General features: G+C 41.7%; 1 protein-coding gene across 2 annotated transcripts in view; it reads left to right on the plus strand.

Moving 5' to 3' along the window:
• camkmt (calmodulin-lysine N-methyltransferase) overlaps nt 1-21,025 on the plus strand; it is a 92,633-nt gene that overhangs the window by 55,784 nt on the left and 15,824 nt on the right. For both annotated transcript variants that reach the window (XM_019253095.2, XM_019253091.2), the window contains exons 5-9: nt 6,256-6,316; nt 7,634-7,685; nt 12,204-12,267; nt 16,060-16,126; nt 18,400-18,474. In XM_019253095.2, the coding sequence (XP_019108640.1) occupies nt 6,256-6,316; nt 7,634-7,685; nt 12,204-12,267; nt 16,060-16,126; nt 18,400-18,474 (319 nt within the window). The remainder of the gene's footprint in view (nt 1-6,255; nt 6,317-7,633; nt 7,686-12,203; nt 12,268-16,059; nt 16,127-18,399; nt 18,475-21,025) is intronic.

Genomic DNA, 21,025 nt, shown 5'->3' on the forward strand with positions numbered 1-21,025 from the left:
GAAAAAAAAAAAACTTCTCCCAGTCCTAAAAATCCATTTTTAATCTGGAAATTGTAGTTGGATAAGGAGCAACCAAATAGTCCTGTTTGACATATTGTGTATTAGAAGTGATAGTGCATGGAGGGTTATGGACAGAACTCCTCAGCTGGAGGAAATAAACAACTAAAAACTGCTTTGACTCTTGAATAAGGTATAATTCAAACGTACTTCCAAAGAGCAGCGCTGTTTTGGTGTGTTCATCCACCTCCAAAATACTTTTTTTTTTTTTGCTTTTGATCATATATATCTGAATGTTTGCCCTGTCCAATCAGTGTAAGTGTTACCCTTTACAAAGTACTATATATTTTGAAGTGTCATAGCTTTTGGTCACAGAGATCTCACTGTTTTTAGTGTCAATTTGTCGCCTTCTCAACTACTAGTGGTAAGACAAATGCAAGTAGCAACCAGCTCTCTTGTGCCTCACTGTGGTGCCATGTACACACACACACACACACACACACACTACACTTACTGACTAATACACACACCTTTTAAATCTTCTTCACCTGGTCTCTGTCTTCCTCTTTGACTCTCTCTCTCTCACATACACACACACACACACACACACACACACACACACATGCGCGCGCACACATCATCTCCGTGGTCTTGTGAACTGTGTGTACCCTGTCTGGGCTGGCCGGGGTAATCCTGGCCTCCACTAAAGTAGCCGTGTGAGAGGACAGATTGTCAGTTGATCATGGCCAGCCGAGAGCCTTATCCCTTATTGGATCGGCCATGGAGGAGGCTTAGGAATTATCTGAGGCCTCGCTTAATGTGGAGACGGATCACCGCCAGAGAGCCACGGAGCCTGAAGACACGCTGGGGCCTGAGGGGAGGGAAGGACAGTGTGTTTGTGTGCGAGTGTGTGTGAACGAAACCAACAGAGAGGTGTGTGTTTGTGTGTATCAGTATGTAATAGTGATAGAGGTGTGTGTGTGAGTGTGTGTGTGTGCACAAAGCAACATCATGGCCCACTTAACCCCATCTTGACACCTCTCTCTCTCTCACTTGCTTATTTTTTTTTGCCATCCATTCCTGTCCTCCTCACCCACTCTCCCTCCTCTTCCTTCCTCTGCTCCTTCATCTCTGCACCCCCTTTTTTCTTTCTCCTCCCGTTCAGTCGTTCCTCAGCTCATCTTAGGAGCCCCATCTTTTCATTTCACTATCACTACCATCTGACTTTCTTTCTCCATCCTCTTTAACTTCCTCCCTCTATCTCCAACTCCTCTCCTCCCTATTTTACCCTATACACCTTCCTCCTCACTGCTCTTCTGCAAAATCTTTCTCATTTTCTTCGTCCACACTCCTCTCTCCTCCTCCTTCGTCCTCCCGCTCCTCCTCTGTCTCTTCTTTTACTCACTCTATCCTTTCTATAGCATATATGAGAGCATTCTGTCCTCTGAAAGAGGCTGATAAGGAAGGTGAAAAATATTTTATCATCCAGAGATAAAGGAAACAGATCTAAATCGTTGCTTTGTTAAGGAAAATTGTTGACCAATATCTCATTTTCTCAGAGCCTTCCTGCATAACTACAGCAGCTGACACCAGTAATGAAAATCATTAAATTATAGAGCAAACATGGTGGCTGGTCTTGCACATAAACCGACCTTGGTAAAAGCAGAGTTGTCAGAAATAATTTTAAATATGTCAGACCTACAAGAGATCACCTGTTTTTTAACAGAACAAGCTCTCTTAAGCACATCCTGTTATCTTTTAAATGAAAACGCTCAGGCTTGGTTTAATTCATTCTTGGAACGAGTACTGTTTATCTTAGCTTGGCTTAGCTAGTGAATTATTTTAGGTTTGTCTTTACCACAAATAGCCCCTGGATCCCTTTCAGATATTTGAAATAACCCTTCAGCTAATTCCCTCCCTGCTGTCTGACCCCTGGCCTTGGAATGACTCGGGATCCCTCAGGAAGAACTAGAAGACGTAGGTGGAGCGAAGGATGCCTTGGTGACCGGGTCACATTTCTTAGTCATCCATCCTTCCTTGTGCAAGTGATTACTGACAGCTACTGAAGCCAGATTAGCTCACCCATAAGTTGTGGAGTTCCCAGGGTCAGCTGCTGGTCACCAGAATGTGAAAGGATGAGGGTTCAGAAGCATTATACAGTAGATTCAAAGGGCGGCTGCAACCAATAAATCTGATTGGTCCTGCAGGCTGCACACCTTTTAGTACTGGTAACATTTGGTGCATGTGACCAGGAAGGAAGCTCATCCTCAGTGACTTGTTAACTTGAAAGCACAGGATCAAAAAACACATGGACAGCACGTACCTGCATGCAGCAGTCACACCTTGTATTCATCTGTTTAGTTTCAGCTCTGCAGAAGGTCTTCATCACCTTACCTTGAAATATGCATATTTATATTGAAAACAGTAACATCCTTTGGCAATTTAATCTTAATGCCTTGAAAAATAAGTCAGTGAAGCAACTGTAGGCCTACATATCAACTGATAATCACCGTTATTTCTCTCAGGGAAATCAGTAGTATACATTTCATCACAACTGATCAATATTTGGAAACATTACAGTTTTATTACATTTGTACATTCTACTTGAAAACTGCCTTCACTTTAAGTGACCCAATTTACAAAATTAAAATGTCTCTCTTTACAGAAAGTGCAGTTAGATTATATTTGCAGGTTGCCTGTGCAGAAACTTAAGTGTGAAATAAGCACAAGTGGTTGAAAATGCAATCATGAACACAGTTATATATCTTTGAGAAAAGCATGCAGCCTAATGGGACAGCAGCATGAATACGCCGCTCCAAAGGGAGGAAAACTGGCTTTCAAAAGTACAATTATCAAACCTCCTCATGTATAAAATGAACACATGCACAACAGAAATATAAAGCCACTATACGTGGCACATACTGTACTTTTTAATGAAACACCTTTTTTTTGTCAGAAAGACTTTTTGTATGTTCATATGGTTTTAGTTTAGTTCCTAAACTAACCCAGAGGGGAGTTTTCTTTCAAGCACTCAAACCCAATAAGCTGCACATATGGTTTTCGGGGGTAACACTATTGACAAGGTTTAGTGCCTGGGACTGATAACTATATTGAGCTGATACACACACACACACACCTACACTGCTTCCTTTCCTCATCTAGTAATTGAAGGTGAGAAATAATTTCATTATCCTCAGGAAGAGTAATCTGCTCTCTACTCCTGATCCCTTCATTTCCTACAGTGCACCTCGACCTGGGAGGCGCACACACACACACAAACAGACACCTCATACTTATCACACATGCATGCACACACATACACAAACACACACATACACACCCTGGGCTATTAATGTTATTGGAGTTGGGGATTAACCATCAGATTCACATATGCTTTACAAAGCTTTATTACTTAGTGCTGTCTGTCTTGCGCTCTCTCACAGGCATGCATGTGTTTGCACACACACACACACACGCACACACACACACACACACACACACACACACACACAGGCACATAATGTTTTATTAAAGAAAGTTAATCCGGAAGTGTGGGCATCAGTTCGTGGCCCTCAGGAAACATGGCAAGAAATGTTTTTTTGGTACCGAACTCTTGAGCAGAGTCTTATCTTGTGCTATTTTTCCTGATATCACTCTCACAGGTTTAATATCCCAAAAGGAAACAACCTGAATGACGGGTGCAGTAAGGCTTTGTCCAAATTCTCTCCCTGACACCTTCCCCTTCAGCTCCAGGGTGGGATGTTAATGTTGCATTACCACCCTCTACTGTTCATCTGCCCAAGATGTTGGGTGGTCCATGATCTCAAATGTCATGGCGACGCACATCTGTGGACAGACGGAGGAGGGGCTAAACAAGTCATTTGACGGGGCAAAGGTGTTTGTTGAGACATCATCATGTTTCACGTGAAGACACAATCAAAGGGGGAGGGGTCAAAGTTAAGGGGGGGAATTAGGATGCAGCTTAAGGCACACAATACCCCGCACATACACTTATAGATGAACAGGGACTGCAGTTGCTCCAGTATGCATGCTCATTCCTGCAGCAGAACAGGGCTTTTAAGGTTTGTTCCTTCTGAATGGGGTAACAAATTTTGTACCTGATGCATTGTTTTGTACCTGCAGTCACCCCAAAGTCCAAATTCTTAAACACCTAAACATAGGACTTGACAAAAGTGTCTAAAATCTATATCACGATAAATATAACAAGTATGTTTAAATTTAATCAGTACACGACATTTCCTTTATTGTACTGGCTTACTTTTTATGTGTCTAAATTAATGAATAGTTAAAGATCACAAACTAAAGTTTGTGCTTTTTAAGCGTAATTATATTGAATCCAGCCTATTTAATTATTGAAAACTGAGAATAAATTTAGGTACACAGATTCTTAATGTTGTCCAGCCGTAATTAAAGGATGAGGTTGGTGAGAGTCTATATTATTCTTTGTCACCAAATCCTTTGCAAACACCAAAACCCACAATGAACCACACTGCTGCAAAGGTCTTTGTCTTCATTAATACATCACTGTACTGTGTGTCTGTTTATTTTGGATCAACCTCCCATACAGCGTTCTGCTCGCTCGGGCACCAAATGTGTATTAATCCACAGCTGATTGCCGTTTGATTATTCTTTTCCAAAAACTACGATTCCCAGCTGTTTACTGAGTACAAACTACTTCATTTGAATAAAATCAAACCTTAAATTTGTGGATTGTTGGTTTTGAACTTTTAAATAAAAAGTTAGAACTCTAACCTTGTCCTTGAAACACACACACACTTAAAATGTGTAAAATTATACAGATTTTAAATAAAAAGAAAATCAGATGAAAGAAAACATTAATGCGCACAACAACAAGCAGCACTTCGTGAGGTAGTTTCCAGCATCGCTCTAAATACAGTATGCCACTAGTGTGACAGTTGACAATATAAAGTTTTCGAGAAGCACCTGACTGAAGAGGAATAACAGACGAAATTTAAAAATGTCACCTTATTTTTGCCTTGACACTCTCTCGACACACAGTATAGCTATTCTGGCTGTCATTGTGTTTGTGTGTGTGTGTCCGTGTTTGTGTGTGTGTGTGTGTGTGTGTGTGTGTGTGTGTGTGTGCGTGCGCTGTCAGGGCAAGTCGTAGAAAGCATGTTTTTTTTTCTAATGGGGAAAAGGAATATTTGGACATTTTATCAATAGGCATTATTAAATCCTGCTTGCTTGAGCTAATCTTGGCGGACTGGAGCGAGGGGGGGAAAGAGAGAGAGCGAGGGAGAGGGGGATTGAGAGAGATAGACATAGAGAGGAAGAGTGAGAGAGCAGTGATGTCTGCCCCATGAGGTGAAGAGAGACCGCCTGTAAGCCGCTTATTATATCGACTACCACCTTTTCTCTCTCCTCCTCTAGCCCTCCCTCCCTCCCCAGTTTTCTCTCGTTACCTCGCTCATTTTCTATCTCTGTCTCCCTCCCTCTCTCTTGCTTTCTCCAACTCGTTCTGTATCCCCCCCCCCTCAACAACTCCTTCATATAAACACACACACGGACGCAAATGTGTACACAAACACACACACAGACGGCGCCAAGCCGAACCTTCTTGTTCAAAGCCAGAAGCAAAAAAGCTGAAGTTTTATTCAAATGAATGTTTACTTTTTCTACTGCCAAGATGTGTGTGTGTGTGTGTGTGTGTGTGTGTGTGTGTGTCTGTGTCTGTGTCTGTGTCTGTGTGTGTGTGTGTGTGTGTGTGTGTTGAGAGACAGAGGGGAAAATAGCACCAAGCATGCGTTAGTGTGTGTTACATGCACGGCAGAAGGAGAAGGGCTGACAGTAGGTGATAAGCCAGACAGGCCTGCACGCTGTGATTATCACCCACCGGACCCCCTGTCACACACACACACACACACACACACACACACACACTTGCATAGTGCCCAATGAGAGAGTGTGTTGCAAGGATTTAGGATAGACAGACGGACAGACAGACAAACAGAGACAGAGAAGCCTTGGATCACAGGCAAGGTGGAAACCACAAGAGAAGCAAATGAACACAGACTGGAAAACACAATGCATCCAATTATGTTTCACTGAACACTCTCTGCTTTTATATCAATATTAAGGTGTTTTGATGTTGAGAAACTGGAGTCAAAGCGCTTTGTCACTGTAGATACGCTAGATAAATGCCTGTCACTGAAATGGATAAACATCAGTTAGTAACTGAGTCTCTCTCTCTCTGTCTCTGTCTCTCTGGTTTAGGTGTGTGGCCATCTGAAGAGGTGATGGCTCATTACTGCCTGCAGAAACGTCACATGTTCAAGTGAGTTCCTCCTCTCTTTAAACCTCCTCACACCGTCGAGTAAAGACTCAACTGTTCACAATAAAAGAGCTGTGATAACTGACATGAATCAGGATCCCCAACATTGTTTTTAAGGCTGTATTTAAGCGTCAGTTTAAGCGGTTGGGGTACATTGTTATTCTAATTAATTAAGAGCTTTTTAATAGCTTGATATCAATACAGTATTTACAGCTTAAATATTGAAACATTCATGCATTGTGAACCAATGAGACACTCGTATAATGGCTTTCTTTCTACCATGTTTGATTTTGAAAAGGAACCTGCCGCATAACAGGAAGTGGCATTATGATACAAATCAGGGAGAGCAAACTTATTGAAAAAGTCGCATTTATTTTAATCAATCAGTAGAGAGAGGCTGCTGGAAAAAGCCTTTTTGAAAAATGTTTCTTCTTTTCAGTGAAGTTAAAGAGAAAATTGAAAACACAAATTAGCAGCAGGGAGGTGAAGGTGGAGCAAGGTAAAGCGGCAACATGCTCGGCACACAGCTGTTGTGATATATCCAGATATAATTATACCGAAATATGTCAATTCTTCTCCATTCAGCCTGTGAATCTGCTATATTTTTGTATGCCAAATCAATCAATAGTTGTAGAGACGTCAGCATGGCCACTTTCCCAAAAGCATCTCTTATTTAAATCTGACTTGGACCCGCAGTAAATGCTTTGGCACTTGTGTCATTCTGCCCCTTTTCCAATGCCACGCTGTGTTGTTCTGTGTTGCTCTTTCCCCTGCTCTCGTCTGCTGAGCACTGGCCTGCCCTGCGGCACGGGGCTGAAAAGCACCCAGACACCTTTGATTTCCACTCAAGGTGGAACGTCACCCTTTGATTTCCCGTTTTAACATTCAAGAGGCGGGAGGCGAGGGAAGAGAGGGGGGTATTGATCAGAGCAGCATAGTGAAGGTCAGCAAGAGAAGGGAGGGAGGCAGGGAGGGATGAAAGAGGACAGGGGTACAGATGGAGGGGAAGGGGAGATGAAAGGAGGACGAGGATGGAGAGAGGGGTTGAATGAGCATGCGAGCTACAGGACTCTGTGTGTGTGTGTGTGTGTGTTTTCTCAGATTCCTGCTGATTGAGCTTGTGCCTTCTCAATGTTCAGTATTCAGCTTTCACGTTGATGGTTGAATTGATATTTCTTACCCTGCTGTGTTTACTGTGTGTGTATGTGCATGTGTTTGTATCTACTGTATAGTATATGTGTGTGTGCGCCTGTGTGTTAGTGCTGAACTGCTAGGTTCGGCTCAGCACGGTGAATCTCACTCTCCCTCTCTGTCTCTCAGGGGCGCAGTGTGTGAGTTAGGAGGAGGTATGACTTGCCTTGCTGGACTCATGGTAAGTGACACACACACACTTTACACACTTTTGCAAACACGATGCCTGCAGGAGAAGTGTCTTGGTTTCCCTAATGAAATAGACCGTCATTGATCAATACACAAACAGCAGGGGCGCACAGTTTCCATACCTATTCATATACATACATACCATTCACTTCTTGTGTGTGTGTGTGTTTGCTCACTGTTTACCCACGTTAAATAAACAGTAGGTCACATATTTTCTCTTCATATTCACAGAACATCTTACTCCTGTTCTTCTTGAATAACTTCGAGTGTTTTTTACTTTCCTTTAACACTCCAAAACTGCTGAAGTCTATAAACAATTACGGGTTTCCCGAACAACACTTTGACTTTGGCTGTGACTCCTCATGCCACGTTATATTTATTAGATGTATGCTCACCAATCATTTTTTGGTTTGTTTGTTTTGGCAATTAGCTTTAATCTGCTATCCCTTTTAATTATATTGGACATACAAATACGTTCATTGTTAACACGGCGATAGTAGTTCTACCTGTCCTCATTTATTATTATTTTGAATGAAGGCAACACAGACTTATTCATGAAAGAAAACATCGTAACAAGGTAAATCAGACTTTCTCTGCATTCAGCCAGCAACTTTAGGTGTCATAAAGTAGATTCGATGGTTGTGAATGTGAAGTACCAGGCTATAGAAGGGAATTTCTTTTGCAGGAAAACCAGAATCACAGTGTAGGTGAGCACTGATTCATCTTATCATAGCACCTGGTACCAGGACACTATTTATTTTTTATTTTTTGGAATGAATTAAAGTAAAATGTATAATTAATCCAGCATAAATACTGGTAAAACGATGATTGGCAAAATTATTATTGCAGATTTTATAGATTTTGTTGTTAGTTTTTAATAAGATAAGATAAGATATAATAATCAGAATAAGCTCTTTCGTATTGTTTATCGGCACACTTCCACCAGCTCACCTGAGCAGTGACACCTAGCTATATGAACTATCTTGGGTCTTAAAAGCTGTCCTGTATTGACAGAACACACACACACACCTACACACACTGACAAACTCAGATATACCGCAGTCAGCCATAGGGTTTATTAGCCAGGGTCTTAAGGGCCCCTCCACATAGCAGGCGTCAGTGTCCAATCGATCTGCTAGATGCCATCCTGTGTGTTGTGTGTGTGTGCGTGCATGTGTGTGTGTGTATAGGTACGTGAGAAAGCCAGGTTTTTATCTCTTGGCAGTCAATACACCATGTTTTGACATTGGTGGCTTGAGATGGAGTCCTTCCTTCACACCTCTCCCTCTCCTCATCCCTCCCTCATCCGCCACTGACACCACATTCAAGTTTTTTTTTTCCTCTATAGTATGTGAACATTAATTATTCCTTTTAATTGTTGTGTTTCTTTTATTCATTCACGCCATTCTTCAATTTTTTATTTTCTAGTCTTTACCTTTTTCAATTCTCTCTTCCTTTCTTACGCCTATCTCAGCTGTGTCTTGTTAAACTGCACTCTAGATTTCAGGATAATATTAACTGTGATTCTTCATTCTGGCGATCTAAACCAACACGAAGCATCCATCCAAAGCAACTTGCCACATGCAGTCAAATGAAATTAAATCACCTTAAAATTCATTCTCTGGGTGCCGTTTAGCTCAGTCGGTAGAGCATCCGCTTCATGTACAAAAGGCTTAGTCCTTGCCATGGCGGCCCAGGGTTCGAATCCGACCTGTGGCTCTTTACCGCATGTCATTCCCCATCTCTCTCACCCCACATTTCCTGTCACTCTTCAAGCTGTCTCTGTCAAATAAAGGCCAAAAAGGCAAAATATCTTTGTTGATCTCTTAACTACCTTGCGCCACCAGCAGGTCAATATTGTTCCTGAGATTTATGGTTCATAGTGAAACATTTGGACATGGACTGCCATGAAATTTGGTGCAGACGTTCATGTTCCCTAAAGATATTCCCTTCAGCCTTAGCTCAGTCCTTTGAATCCTAATTAACAAGTGTTTGCATGCTAACATGATAAAATAAGATGTGAAACATGGTGAACATTACCTGCTAAAATAGTCAGTGGCTATAAACTCTTAGTCTTATTTCTCTCATTGTGTCCCAAAAATATACTCGCAATTCTTTTGAAATTGAAACTCTTTTGAGAAGATAAATCATCTCTCGATAACCCAGAGCAGACATTATGAAACTTTTTCTTCATAATTTATACACTGCATGTAATTACATAAAATAATTAACTTGAAAAACCCATTAGTTCATAAAGCCATAGATAAGTGCTGCCAAACTGTCAAGACAGAACACACGCTCTCTCTCTCTTTCTCTCTCTGAGATCTGGAAAGAATAAAATCTCGTCATCAAGATAAGAAACAAATGTATGACTAAACCTCGTAGAGCTAACGTATCATGTTATACCCAAACTGTTCAAGTTGCTTTTAAGCCAAAAAACTCTATGAAAAATGTGTCAGGCCATTACACTAGAACATATGACAAAACGAAACACATGTATTCAAGTCCAGCTTTGTAATAAGTGAAGCTGAGAAAATTGTGATGATCTTCAATGCTTTCTCTCTCTTAATAACTTGGCTGTCAAGTTTAATACTCCTTGACTTCTCCATGACTATTCTGTAGCACTCCACTGGTTTTGCCTCCCTGAACGTCTCTGAAGAGTCATTACAACTCTTACATTTACTAGATACTTCATGAAAGCAAATTCTTATATTTCCAATCTCTGTATCAGACTGTGCGTCTTTATTGGAAACCTGCTTAAATTATTCCCATCTTTTAAATCTGATGACCCAGCTCTTGTTGGTCTTGCTCCTGAAGATTTTTTTTTATTCTCCCAGAAAGGTTCAAGTTACTTGTCAAACACTCAATAATCAGTAACAACAATTTATCTGTGAATGATTTCGGGGTGCCTCAGGGAAGCATATTTGGGCCCTTGCTCTTGCTATGGACAGCGTATTCAACCACTGCAGAAGTGCAGTTTTTTATGTTGCACAATAGTCCAGCAGACAGATGAAGATATTAACAAATGACACATATTGGCAAATATATAAATATAAGAAGAGGTCCTCCAAATTAAACAACAAAGGACATTGATCATCCATGTTTTTTGTGTTTTCCAATCTAATGCCACTTTCAGCAGAACAACATAATTTGTCAGTGGCTTTCAAAACTGTTACAAACCACTGTTGAGATATAAATCAGTCTTATGATGAGACAAAACTAGAGTTTGATTGTCACAATCACAAGGTGTGAACAAAGGGTTAAAATACGTGACTCAATATGTATCTCATTTGGCTTCATATCAGTTTACCTACTTCACGGCAATATACAGAGTTTGACATTTTGATAACCTTTGTTCAGATTAAAATGCACGTGAGAATTCGATAAAGCTTGACTCTGCATGTGTCTAATGGTGGCGGGTGGTTGCTCATGGGTTGCAAGGTTGGGCTCCTAATCTTTCAGCTGGATGCTCTGGTTCAGCCCGGAGGTCCCTTACTCCATTTGAGCAGATGGTGGGACGCACAGCACTCAGTGACCCCCTCACACACCCTACAGGGCCTTGACATATGTGTGTATCCATGTGAGTTTGTGTGTCAAAGCATGCATGGTGTGTGTGTGTGTGTGTGTGTGTATGCGTTCTGTTTGTTTCAGAAATTTCCATACACTTGATATGCCACATCATGTATTTTCTGAATGCCATACGAGTCAAGATTACATTGAATAAGCCGTATAGGATTTGTGTGCCTACCCACACAATAGCTACTTGCACTTATACTCACCCATGGGGTATATGCACACACACACACATACACGCTCCTTAACAGAAATTGACAGGCTGACACACACTTGCTGATATAAAAAAAAAAGAGAAAAGAGACTGTGAAAAGATGAGGTTATAGTAAAGCACACACCTCTCTATCTATATCTTCCTCACACAGAGAGACAGCGCAGCACAAAGCTCTCTATCCATTCTCCCGTCGCCCTCCCTCTCCCTCTCTTTCTCTACGTCTCTCACAGTCTGCTCTGCAAAGTTATATGAAGGGCATCAGGCAGGCCCGGCGAGCCGAGTGCAGAGTGACAGCGGCGAACGGAGTGATGGCTCGGCCCGATAAACACCCAGCGTCAAATGAAAAGGCTCTGCGCTTGCCATCATCCCCTGTCACAATGCAATTACTGAACAGAGTGATAGCAAGATAGCAGCCCCCACCGCTAGCCACAATGATAAAAGTATTGACTGATTTGATTGAATGATTAAAATAATGCAGACATAAAAATGGGGTGAAGATAGAGAGGGAAATGGCAGGGAGGAGAGGGAGCAATAGAGAGAGAGGGTGGGGCGGGCCGGGCTTTGGCTGCCAAGAGTGAAGCTTTGTAGATATGGTTATGTCATTATTGTATGTGTGTGCGTGCGTTCAGATGTTTGCTTCATCTAAGGGTGCTTTTTTGGTTTTGTTCTTTTGTTCTGTGTTGTTTAATTTCTCCGTCTCTTCCCTGTGTTCCTGTCTCTCAGGTTGCCATTTGTGCTGACGTGAAAGAAGTTCTGCTATCAGATGGGAACGAGAAGTCCATTCAGAGTATCCTTTCATCGTCCTCTATCCTTCTCTTCTTGTCTTCATCTCTCCGTCTTTGCCTCATTCCACCAGCCGCACATTTATTTATATGCATTTGTGCGGATTTATTTAGGTGAAAAGTTTTCATTATGTTTTTTTAAACTGGAAAATGTGTTCATTCCTGTGCACACGCTGCACATAGAGGCACACACTTTTAGCACATGTAACAGTAGATTTATGATGTGTAGATTACACGTAAAAAACATCAATTTCAAATGTAATTGCACATCACATGTGTAACCGCACGAGGAAAAGTCACCAATTCAGGCATGTGTGGCCTTTTTTTGGACACATCCCACAAAATAAAACATTACTACATGTGCAGTGTAAGATTTCACAGGTACATTATGAATCTAAAATACACTCAGTTGCCAGTTTTAGGGACACCCGGCTAAAACTAACGCAGTCTGATTATATGTTACATTGAGAGGTGTTTCTGTTTTTCTTTCCTCCTCATTTATATCAGGGCTTAATCAGTCCTAAATCATTGTTCCATGTGTTATTAGATATCAAAAACATCTTGCAGTCGAAACTGCGGTAGAAAAAGGTAGACTGTGTGCTGCAACCTCTGTGTTTCAGCCCTGAAATCAGAGACTGGGTTGTGGGGGGGGGGCTGTGAATGAAGAATAACCATCCACCTCTTTTATCTTTAGGAAGAAGCAGCAGATGGGGCACCCACAGTGACAAATACCCAGCACTAGCGCTCAACGTGGCATCTACCAATCCTAGCTGCCCACAATGCCATGTTAAGAGCACAGTAATTGCCATCCTGTCAGATTTAGTTTGAGACTTCATCTAATGCCAAGGCTAGAGTTAGGACTTGATGAGTGTTTTAGAAACAGGAACAATCAAGGTTTGTTTAAAATGTTTTTGTGCGTGGTTAAGGTTTAGCCCTATAATTAAGTTTTTAGGACAAATCTTTAGGTAAGATTCTTTTTTTTTTTGCCAACATTTGTTCTTTGAGTGGGTTATTGATCAACTCAGTCAGCAAACCATCTCGCTCTTCTTTTCCACCAATTTTACACTTCTCCCTGTCTGATGTGCATTGTAGCTTCACGTTGTCCTCTCTTTTCTTCCCATCTTCTTTCATCATTCTTGTCCATTTTTTCCCACCCTCCCTACATCTTGCTTTATTCACTCAACAAACACGCAGACAACAAAAAAAAAAAAAAAAAAAAGAAGCTCTGACTCGGTACAGCTGCTTCACAAAAGCAGGAAGTATAAATACACATTTCTTCCCCATGGACCGATATGGCACTTTCCATATTTAGCTGCGCTTACAAAATCTCCGTCTCATCTGGCTACAATGCTCCTTTACTGATCACAATAAGACCAAACAATAACATTATGGAGCCTGTAAAATACACACACACACACTTGGGCACACAAACAATACGCCATTGACCGTCTGCTTTGTTTCACGGAACAAACACATAGAGAGAATTGTAAGTGAAATCATAGCGAGAATGGATCGAACACACACAGAAAGAGAGAGCGAGAGGGAGGGTTGAGAAAGACAGATAATTTCTTCTGGGCTCAGCCAAATTGGCCTATTCACATACTGCAGGCATTTCCTCTCGCTGAGGAAGCTGTTGGGTCTTAGTCTCGTGCTAATGGCCACTGTTTGTCTCACATGCTCTTATTGTGAGGCTTAGCGTTACAATGGAAAGAGATAGCGGGTTGTGATATGGCTCGTTTTTTTATGCAGTGAAATAGATGAGAAGATATGCGGGGAAAGAAGTTGTAAACAGGCGACATTCAGAATAGATTTTCCTCTTTCCTCAGAAGTTGTTGACTTCGTTCGTGGTGCACACAAATACACACCATAGAGAGGGTGACCTTGAATACTCATGTTGGAAATCAATTGAAATGTTCCATTAAGAATGATTGATGCATGTCGTTGGCTGCTACTTGTCTACTTCAAGTGATGGGAGCAAATATTCCTCCACTTTAATGTTCAATAATACTCAAATCTGTCTTTCACATTTCCCTTCACTTTATTTCTCTGTGTGTTTGTGTGTGTGTGTGTGTGTGCGTGTGTGCGTGTGTGTGTTTGTGCGTGTGCTGACCTCTCGCCTAGTGGTGTGCTGGGTGTGTTTGTGCGTGTGCTGACCTCTCGCCTAGTGGTGTGCTGGTGATGAGATTACAGTAAGCTGCTCTGCTCTTCGCCCCGTCATCCCTATGCATAACACACTTATGCAAAGGTGTCCAGCGTGTGTGTGTGTTGTGTGCTTATGCTTGTGTTTATGTCAGCTTGCATATAAATGTGTGCCAGCCTACATTTTATTGTGTATCTGCGTCTCGGAGGCCTCTTTGATTTTGGATTGGCTTTCCAGCTATCAATTCATCTATCAACTCATCACGCATTCCTGCTCTCGCTCTCTCCTGCTCTCTGTCTTTGTCGATTGGATTTGTCTCAGCTCTTTGCAGGCTTTAAAGACAAGGAAATCCTAATTGAATTGCTTTGCAACTCCGCAAGCCAGTGTATTACTACACAACTTGACATCAATCGCCCTCCTTTTGTGTGCGTTCATCTGCGTGTATGTGCTTGTGTGTGTGTGTGTGTGTGCGCGCGCGCACGTGAGAGGGAACGGTGTGTGTTTGTGTATCTGTGGTTAAAAGCCTTCCCATTGATCCATCCAGAGGCTGCTGTGATCTGCTTCTGCAGGCTGGCTCTCCGTCCCTGGAGATCAGCTCAGCTCGCTCATGCTGTCTCTATGTGGGTGTGTGAATTTACATGAAGAGGATCTTTTTAGAGGGTGTGACATGTCGCAGAAGAGCTACATGAAGAGACACAAACTCTCTTGTGAATGTTCCGATTAGTAAGAGAAATGTGGGTGGTAGAGGTAGATGACTAATGTTCATTCCTCCATCCAAGATCCACGTTTTGTGGATTTTAACATTGCTGTGGTTCACATGAAAGATTTGGGATTTTTTTTGTAATACATTTGCATATACAAAAAGATTAATTGAATTGGCATTTATACTGTATATTAAATTCACTCATACTGTGTAGAACCTTGTGACTGATTGGGGTGGCAGTAGCTCAGTCTGTAGGTTCAAGTCCAGTCCAGAAGGCGTCATGGTAGCCTTGAGCAAGGTTCAGAACTCCTAACTGCTCCCAGGACGCCGCTCTGTGTGGCTCCATCATCTCTGTCCCCATGTGCCTGTCTGTGAGTCCTTTGTGTGTGTGTGTGTTTGTATTTCAGGTAAAAACAGGTTCAGATTTCCCCAATAAAAAGATCAATAAAAACTTTCTGTTCTATCTATTGTAACAAGAGCTTGATAACACAATTGACAGATCACTGCAAAAAAAATGTGTGTGTGCCTATGTACACACATTTTATACATTTTTTTCTCTCCAGTATCAGTATTGGCATCTGCACTAAGAATACCAGTACCGCTCAAAGTCTCCTTGTGACTTCTTTCAACTTATTCTGATCATTTTTATTTGTTTTTTGAAGAAAATACTGTAGAAATTGTGTAGTCAGTGTTGACCAATTTTCATAGATCCTAGTGGCCTAACTAGATTTTGAATCCCTCATTGACTGCCAATGCTGTCATTTCACTTTGTTGGTCTCTTCTGTACATACGACAACACGACTGTGTCTTTGCTAGAAGAAGAATCCCTCCTTTGTTGCTCTTCCTAAGTTTTCTCCCATTTGCCTCCACCATGTAGATATTTTGCTACAGTTTAGGATGTATCATGTGTGTCATCGTTATGCCCATCGTCGATCCTTGACTGCAGCACTTCAGATGTACGAGGGCTTGTCGAGAGAAACAGGCAAGCTGGAAAGTTTGGGTCAACACATGTATCAGCCAGGTGAGGCCATTTCCTTTGCTCTTGATTACATTTAGCAGACGCTTTTATCCAAAGCGACTTAAGAAAAAAGGGAACAATCTTGATGAATGCATACACCTTTGGAAAAGATACAGTCGTCTACTCTGGGCTTGTCATCACTGCAGTCAAATATGAGAGTGGACTGCGTGTAGTGCTTGTAGTGGTAATGGTATTTTTAGCTTAAAGTGCAGCCAGTATTTCTTAAAAGTGCTCATTTTGTTTGGAGCCCACGTCATGCTGTACTGCAGGACAACCAGTAAACATAATATACTGTACTGTATGCCATGTAGTGATTTAATATTATAGTTAACAGATAAGAGGAAAGCTACCCCTCCCTTTTTAATCTAGCAAGTTTCAGGGAGATACATCTGAGGTCGCTCTAATAAAACACCAACAAACATAAAAGCTACATGTGCACGGTAAGTAAAGGACACAAAAGATACACAGTAAGAGAAATGTTTTTTTCCCGACTGTACAGTTTGAGAGTAAAGAACTGTAGAAGAGAAGATTTCAGTGATGAATCATAGACATTTACGCTGTGATGTGTAAAAACCTCTTTATAATCTCAACCAAAGGCTTTTAGTTAACATCAGATCAACTGTATTTGACCTTAAATAATTTAGTTTGAATTGTCACATAATGTTATAGATATCTGTAAGTGATGGTTTTTGACCAAATTTAGATCTTCATCTTTATACTCTTGTATTGTGTATTAAACATTTTTTATGTCTTTAAATTTGAAAAAGAAATGCCAAAAAGGTCGAATCTTGTTCGCTACATTCTGCAATACCCATTCTTCAGTCACCTAGTGTGTGTGTGTGCACATGTGCACAGAGTCATCCAAGCAAAATGATTTCCTTTGATGGGGAGTTTTAATCCAAAAACCATCAAGAGAACTTTCCACTACCCACACAGACACACACACACACACAGACACACACACACTTCATATGCAAGGACAGACTAAAACATTGTTAATTGTCGTCCCTGTCTCAAAAAAAAAAGCATTTTGCCATTGCTCCTCTCTCTCTCTCCCTCTCTCTCTCCCTCTCTCTCTCTGTTTCACCCTCCTGCGCATATTTACATGAGTGGAAGATGGAGTGAAAAAGTAAACGTATAATTAGGCTACATTACTTTGATTGTTTTCTTTTCAGATTATGCCTGCTGTCATCGCCGCGCCGCAAGAGAGGGCGAAGGGCACGATGCGATTGGACAAGGGGAGGGAAAGGGAGGGGCATGTCGTATGATGGTGTGTGCACACGCGTGTGTGTGTGTGTGTGTGTGTGTGCGTGCGCTCGGACCTCCTGCCGCGAGTCTAGATTGTGTTTCTGGCGAGGCCTAATGTTTTGTTTACTGAGTGTTAATAATGCCTAATTAATAATCCCCCACTTTGCCTAACAGTCTGAAAGAGAGAAAGAGAGGGGGAGAAAGTGGTGTGGAAAAAGAGATGGAGCAGAAAGCTGCAAACAGAAACGTGGTGTCAGGACAGCCCTGCAGAAACAATCTGGAACAACCAAATTGTAGCCAAAGAAAAAGAACACTACGAACGGGCAATACCAAGTGATAGACAAACCTGGCAACAGATTAAACAACAAGGTGTCCTGCACAAATAGCTAGAATTTGACTCACCAAACCAAAATATAATATTTACTGATATTTCCATAGAAACACCAAAATAAGTCTGAATACACATGAAACTAAGCTCATGAGTCAAAATGTGCCTCATCTTTTTTATTTTCATCTTATCTCTCGTGGTTTTTAATATTCTCAATTCACAATAGCTCACCCTATCAAATATTTTCTTATTTCTTATAGTGCATTCTGAATCACTGACTTACATGTGGCCTGCTTTGGCAAAGGGCATGCCAATAAAGCAAGTAAGAGCAGCAGAGAGGACACTGAGGATATTGTATAGCAACATGTATGTGTGTGTGTGTGTGTGTGTGTGTGTGTGTGCGCGCTCGCATGGTATAAATGTCAAGCTTCGTGTCAGAAGCTCCCTCTCTTTATCTCGCAGATGACATGTCTTCCCTCCCTGACACTTTGTCCAAGTCTCTATTGAAGCAGAAAAACAGTGGGTGTCAGAGAGAGAGGTGCCGGGGAGCAAAAAGCTCAAAGCGTCGGAAAGGGAGAAAAGAAGCGGTGAAGGACAAACTGCCGTGGCTCGCTGTGCAGTTTGGTGAACGACCGCGTGGCTTTTCTTCCATCAGCAGCTCTACCAATACTAAACTTCTCTATTTTATGTGTGCTTACAGGGCGGTGAGGTGGGACTGTGAGTCAGACATTTCAGCACTAGAGGGTCACTTTGACATTGTCATGTGTGCAGACTGGTAGGTTCACACACACACACACATGCACACACACACACACACACGCTCGCACACATGCTATGTGTGTGCATAGCGTTAATTTTCACTTTTGTGTGACAGTTCTTTAGTGGCCCCCCACCAGCGCCTGGACATTCGCTTGCCTTACGCACACACACACACACACACACACACACACGGACTACACTCACACACATACATACATATGCTCAGATGCTCGTCTGCCTCCATTTTACACCAAATTGCCTCGTTTTCATGCTTGGTGTCCCAGCAAATGGATGACTTAGGCAAATTGCAAATAATTGTGCCTTGACAAGGAAGGAGACACAGTAAGATAAAGAAAGAGTTGAGGGCGGATGGAAGGAGGAGTGGAAATGGAGATGGAAATGGAGAGATAGAGCAATATAAACATAACAATTAGCCCATCGGTCATTGAAATGTAGATCTTGTGACCAATCAAGAATTACATCCTTTTCATCGCTCACTCGTACTGCGAGAGACAAAATGCTTCAGGATTTCGTGTGCACCTTGCACAGGAAAGGAAAGAATCATCCGTGAAAGCAATTGAGAGTTTTCATTGCTCCTGTTTCTCTTCTCTGTTTTTTTTTTTTTAGATCTATCAAAAATGGATGCATGTGCAGCCTTGACTTGTTTACACACACACATGCACGCACACACAGGCACACACACACAGGCAGACAGGGCTTTAGTGATAAATAAATGGGTAAGTACACCTTGCTCCTTGCTGCTACTTCATCCTGGGCCCAGTCAGTACACCTGTAGTAAAAAAAAATTAATAAATAAATAAAAGGGTAAAAAGTAAACATGTTTTGAGCATATCAATCCGTCAGAAGTCCTTTTATCAATGCCCGCGTGATTTTCGGACAAGAGCGCGTTGCAAAACAGTGACATCCTCACTCACATCTGTGCTGCTGGAAACTTGCAACAAGGAGTCATGGCAAAGAGGAAAAAAACAGCCCAATGCGTGGCTTCTTTTCATGGAGAAAGATGACAACAGTGCTTATTGTAATGTCCATAAAAACATCAGCAATATGCTGAAACATCTTTGTACGTAACATGGACTTAGACTCAAGGAATGTATTCGACACTTGTGTTAGTGCTGCTGTTTGCAGGCCGAGCAGCACCGAGGGTAAATATCTTATGTTATAATACATTAAGATGCAGAGACTATAAAACTATAGCACTGATTGTAAATGGGTGAGACACTGAAGGTCTAGGACAGTGTTTCTGTCTTTATGATATCCAGGGAGGTTCAGGACGGTGCTTTAGGACTGTAAGAAGGCCACGGTGGTTCCCTTTTTTAGGACTGGTCATGGAACAGGGGACCGCCTATGTCTTTTTAGGCTATTTCAAAATCTTTAGAGACGGTTAACGCATTTATTTACCATCGGACCTGCACACTCACACACAAACACACATGCTTTGAGAAGATGGACATGTCATTGGTTGAAGCTAAAGGACTTGAGTATTTACCAGCTTCACAAACACTGAACAAAACTAGCCTGTGTACAGCATGTGTGTATCTATCTGCATGAGTGCGTGCATGTGTGCTAAGTGCAGCATTAGCAAACGGCGTTATCATTATTGTAATGTCACGGTCATTACAGGTAATAGTCAGGTACAACACCCGGAGAGAGAAAGAGAGCAGGCAGCTAATAGAGGATATTTTACAGCGCACTAGTGTACCTGCACATGTGTGTATGACAGAAAGAAGCAAATAGTGTAAGAACGGAGTAAATTGCACGTGTGTTTTTTTGAAATCTTTAGATTCTTTCCACAGAGATGCATGCTTCAATGATGGGTCTGTGCATGTGTGTGTGTGTGCGCGCTGCAAGATGTTCTTTCAGTGTGGCGCCATCTTTTCTGCGTGTGTACGTGAGTGAGCGATTGTGCGATAATTGCAGTGGCGGTGGTTGAAGAGTGATGGCTGACCGATTAACGGGCGCATCATGGTGATGATCACCTACGAAAAGGTCAACAACTCGGCTTCCACTCCGCGATTAATTATAGCTCCTACCGGTGGTGATGGAACCACCGCTGAGAAGAGAGGGAAGCTGAAACGAGGAGGGGAGTAAGGACAACTGTAGAGTTTGGTGTAACGTTGTGTATCAGTAGTCCATTATGGGCTAACTTCTTTGGATATCCTGCCTGTCTTTGAATTGGGGGTGTTATGAAAAAGAAGAATTGCGGTATTGAAGTGGATTTTTCCCCCTAGACATGTTACTTAAGTGCTGTTAAAGCATGAATCCGGTACCGCTCACTGCTTCATCAACTTTTGGAGGTGATGAAATTGCACCACTTGAACAAGACATTATGAATTGCCTCTCTGTGTGATGTCATAAGTGTGAGAAATATAATTCAAGGTCTAAATCATAGGTAAGTATACTGCTAGATTGAGATTAAATGTCAAGACCAGCTAGAAAAATGGCTTTTCATTACAGTTAGGTAAATGACTTTGCTGAAAACCTATAAATGTAAATGAAAAAAAAATGTTGCAAATGTCCTTCGAGCATATATACAATATATATGAAGT

The sequence above is a fragment of the Larimichthys crocea genome, chromosome III, assembly GCF_000972845.2.
Source record: "Larimichthys crocea isolate SSNF chromosome III, L_crocea_2.0, whole genome shotgun sequence".
Classification (NCBI taxonomy): Eukaryota; Metazoa; Chordata; class Actinopteri; family Sciaenidae; genus Larimichthys; species Larimichthys crocea.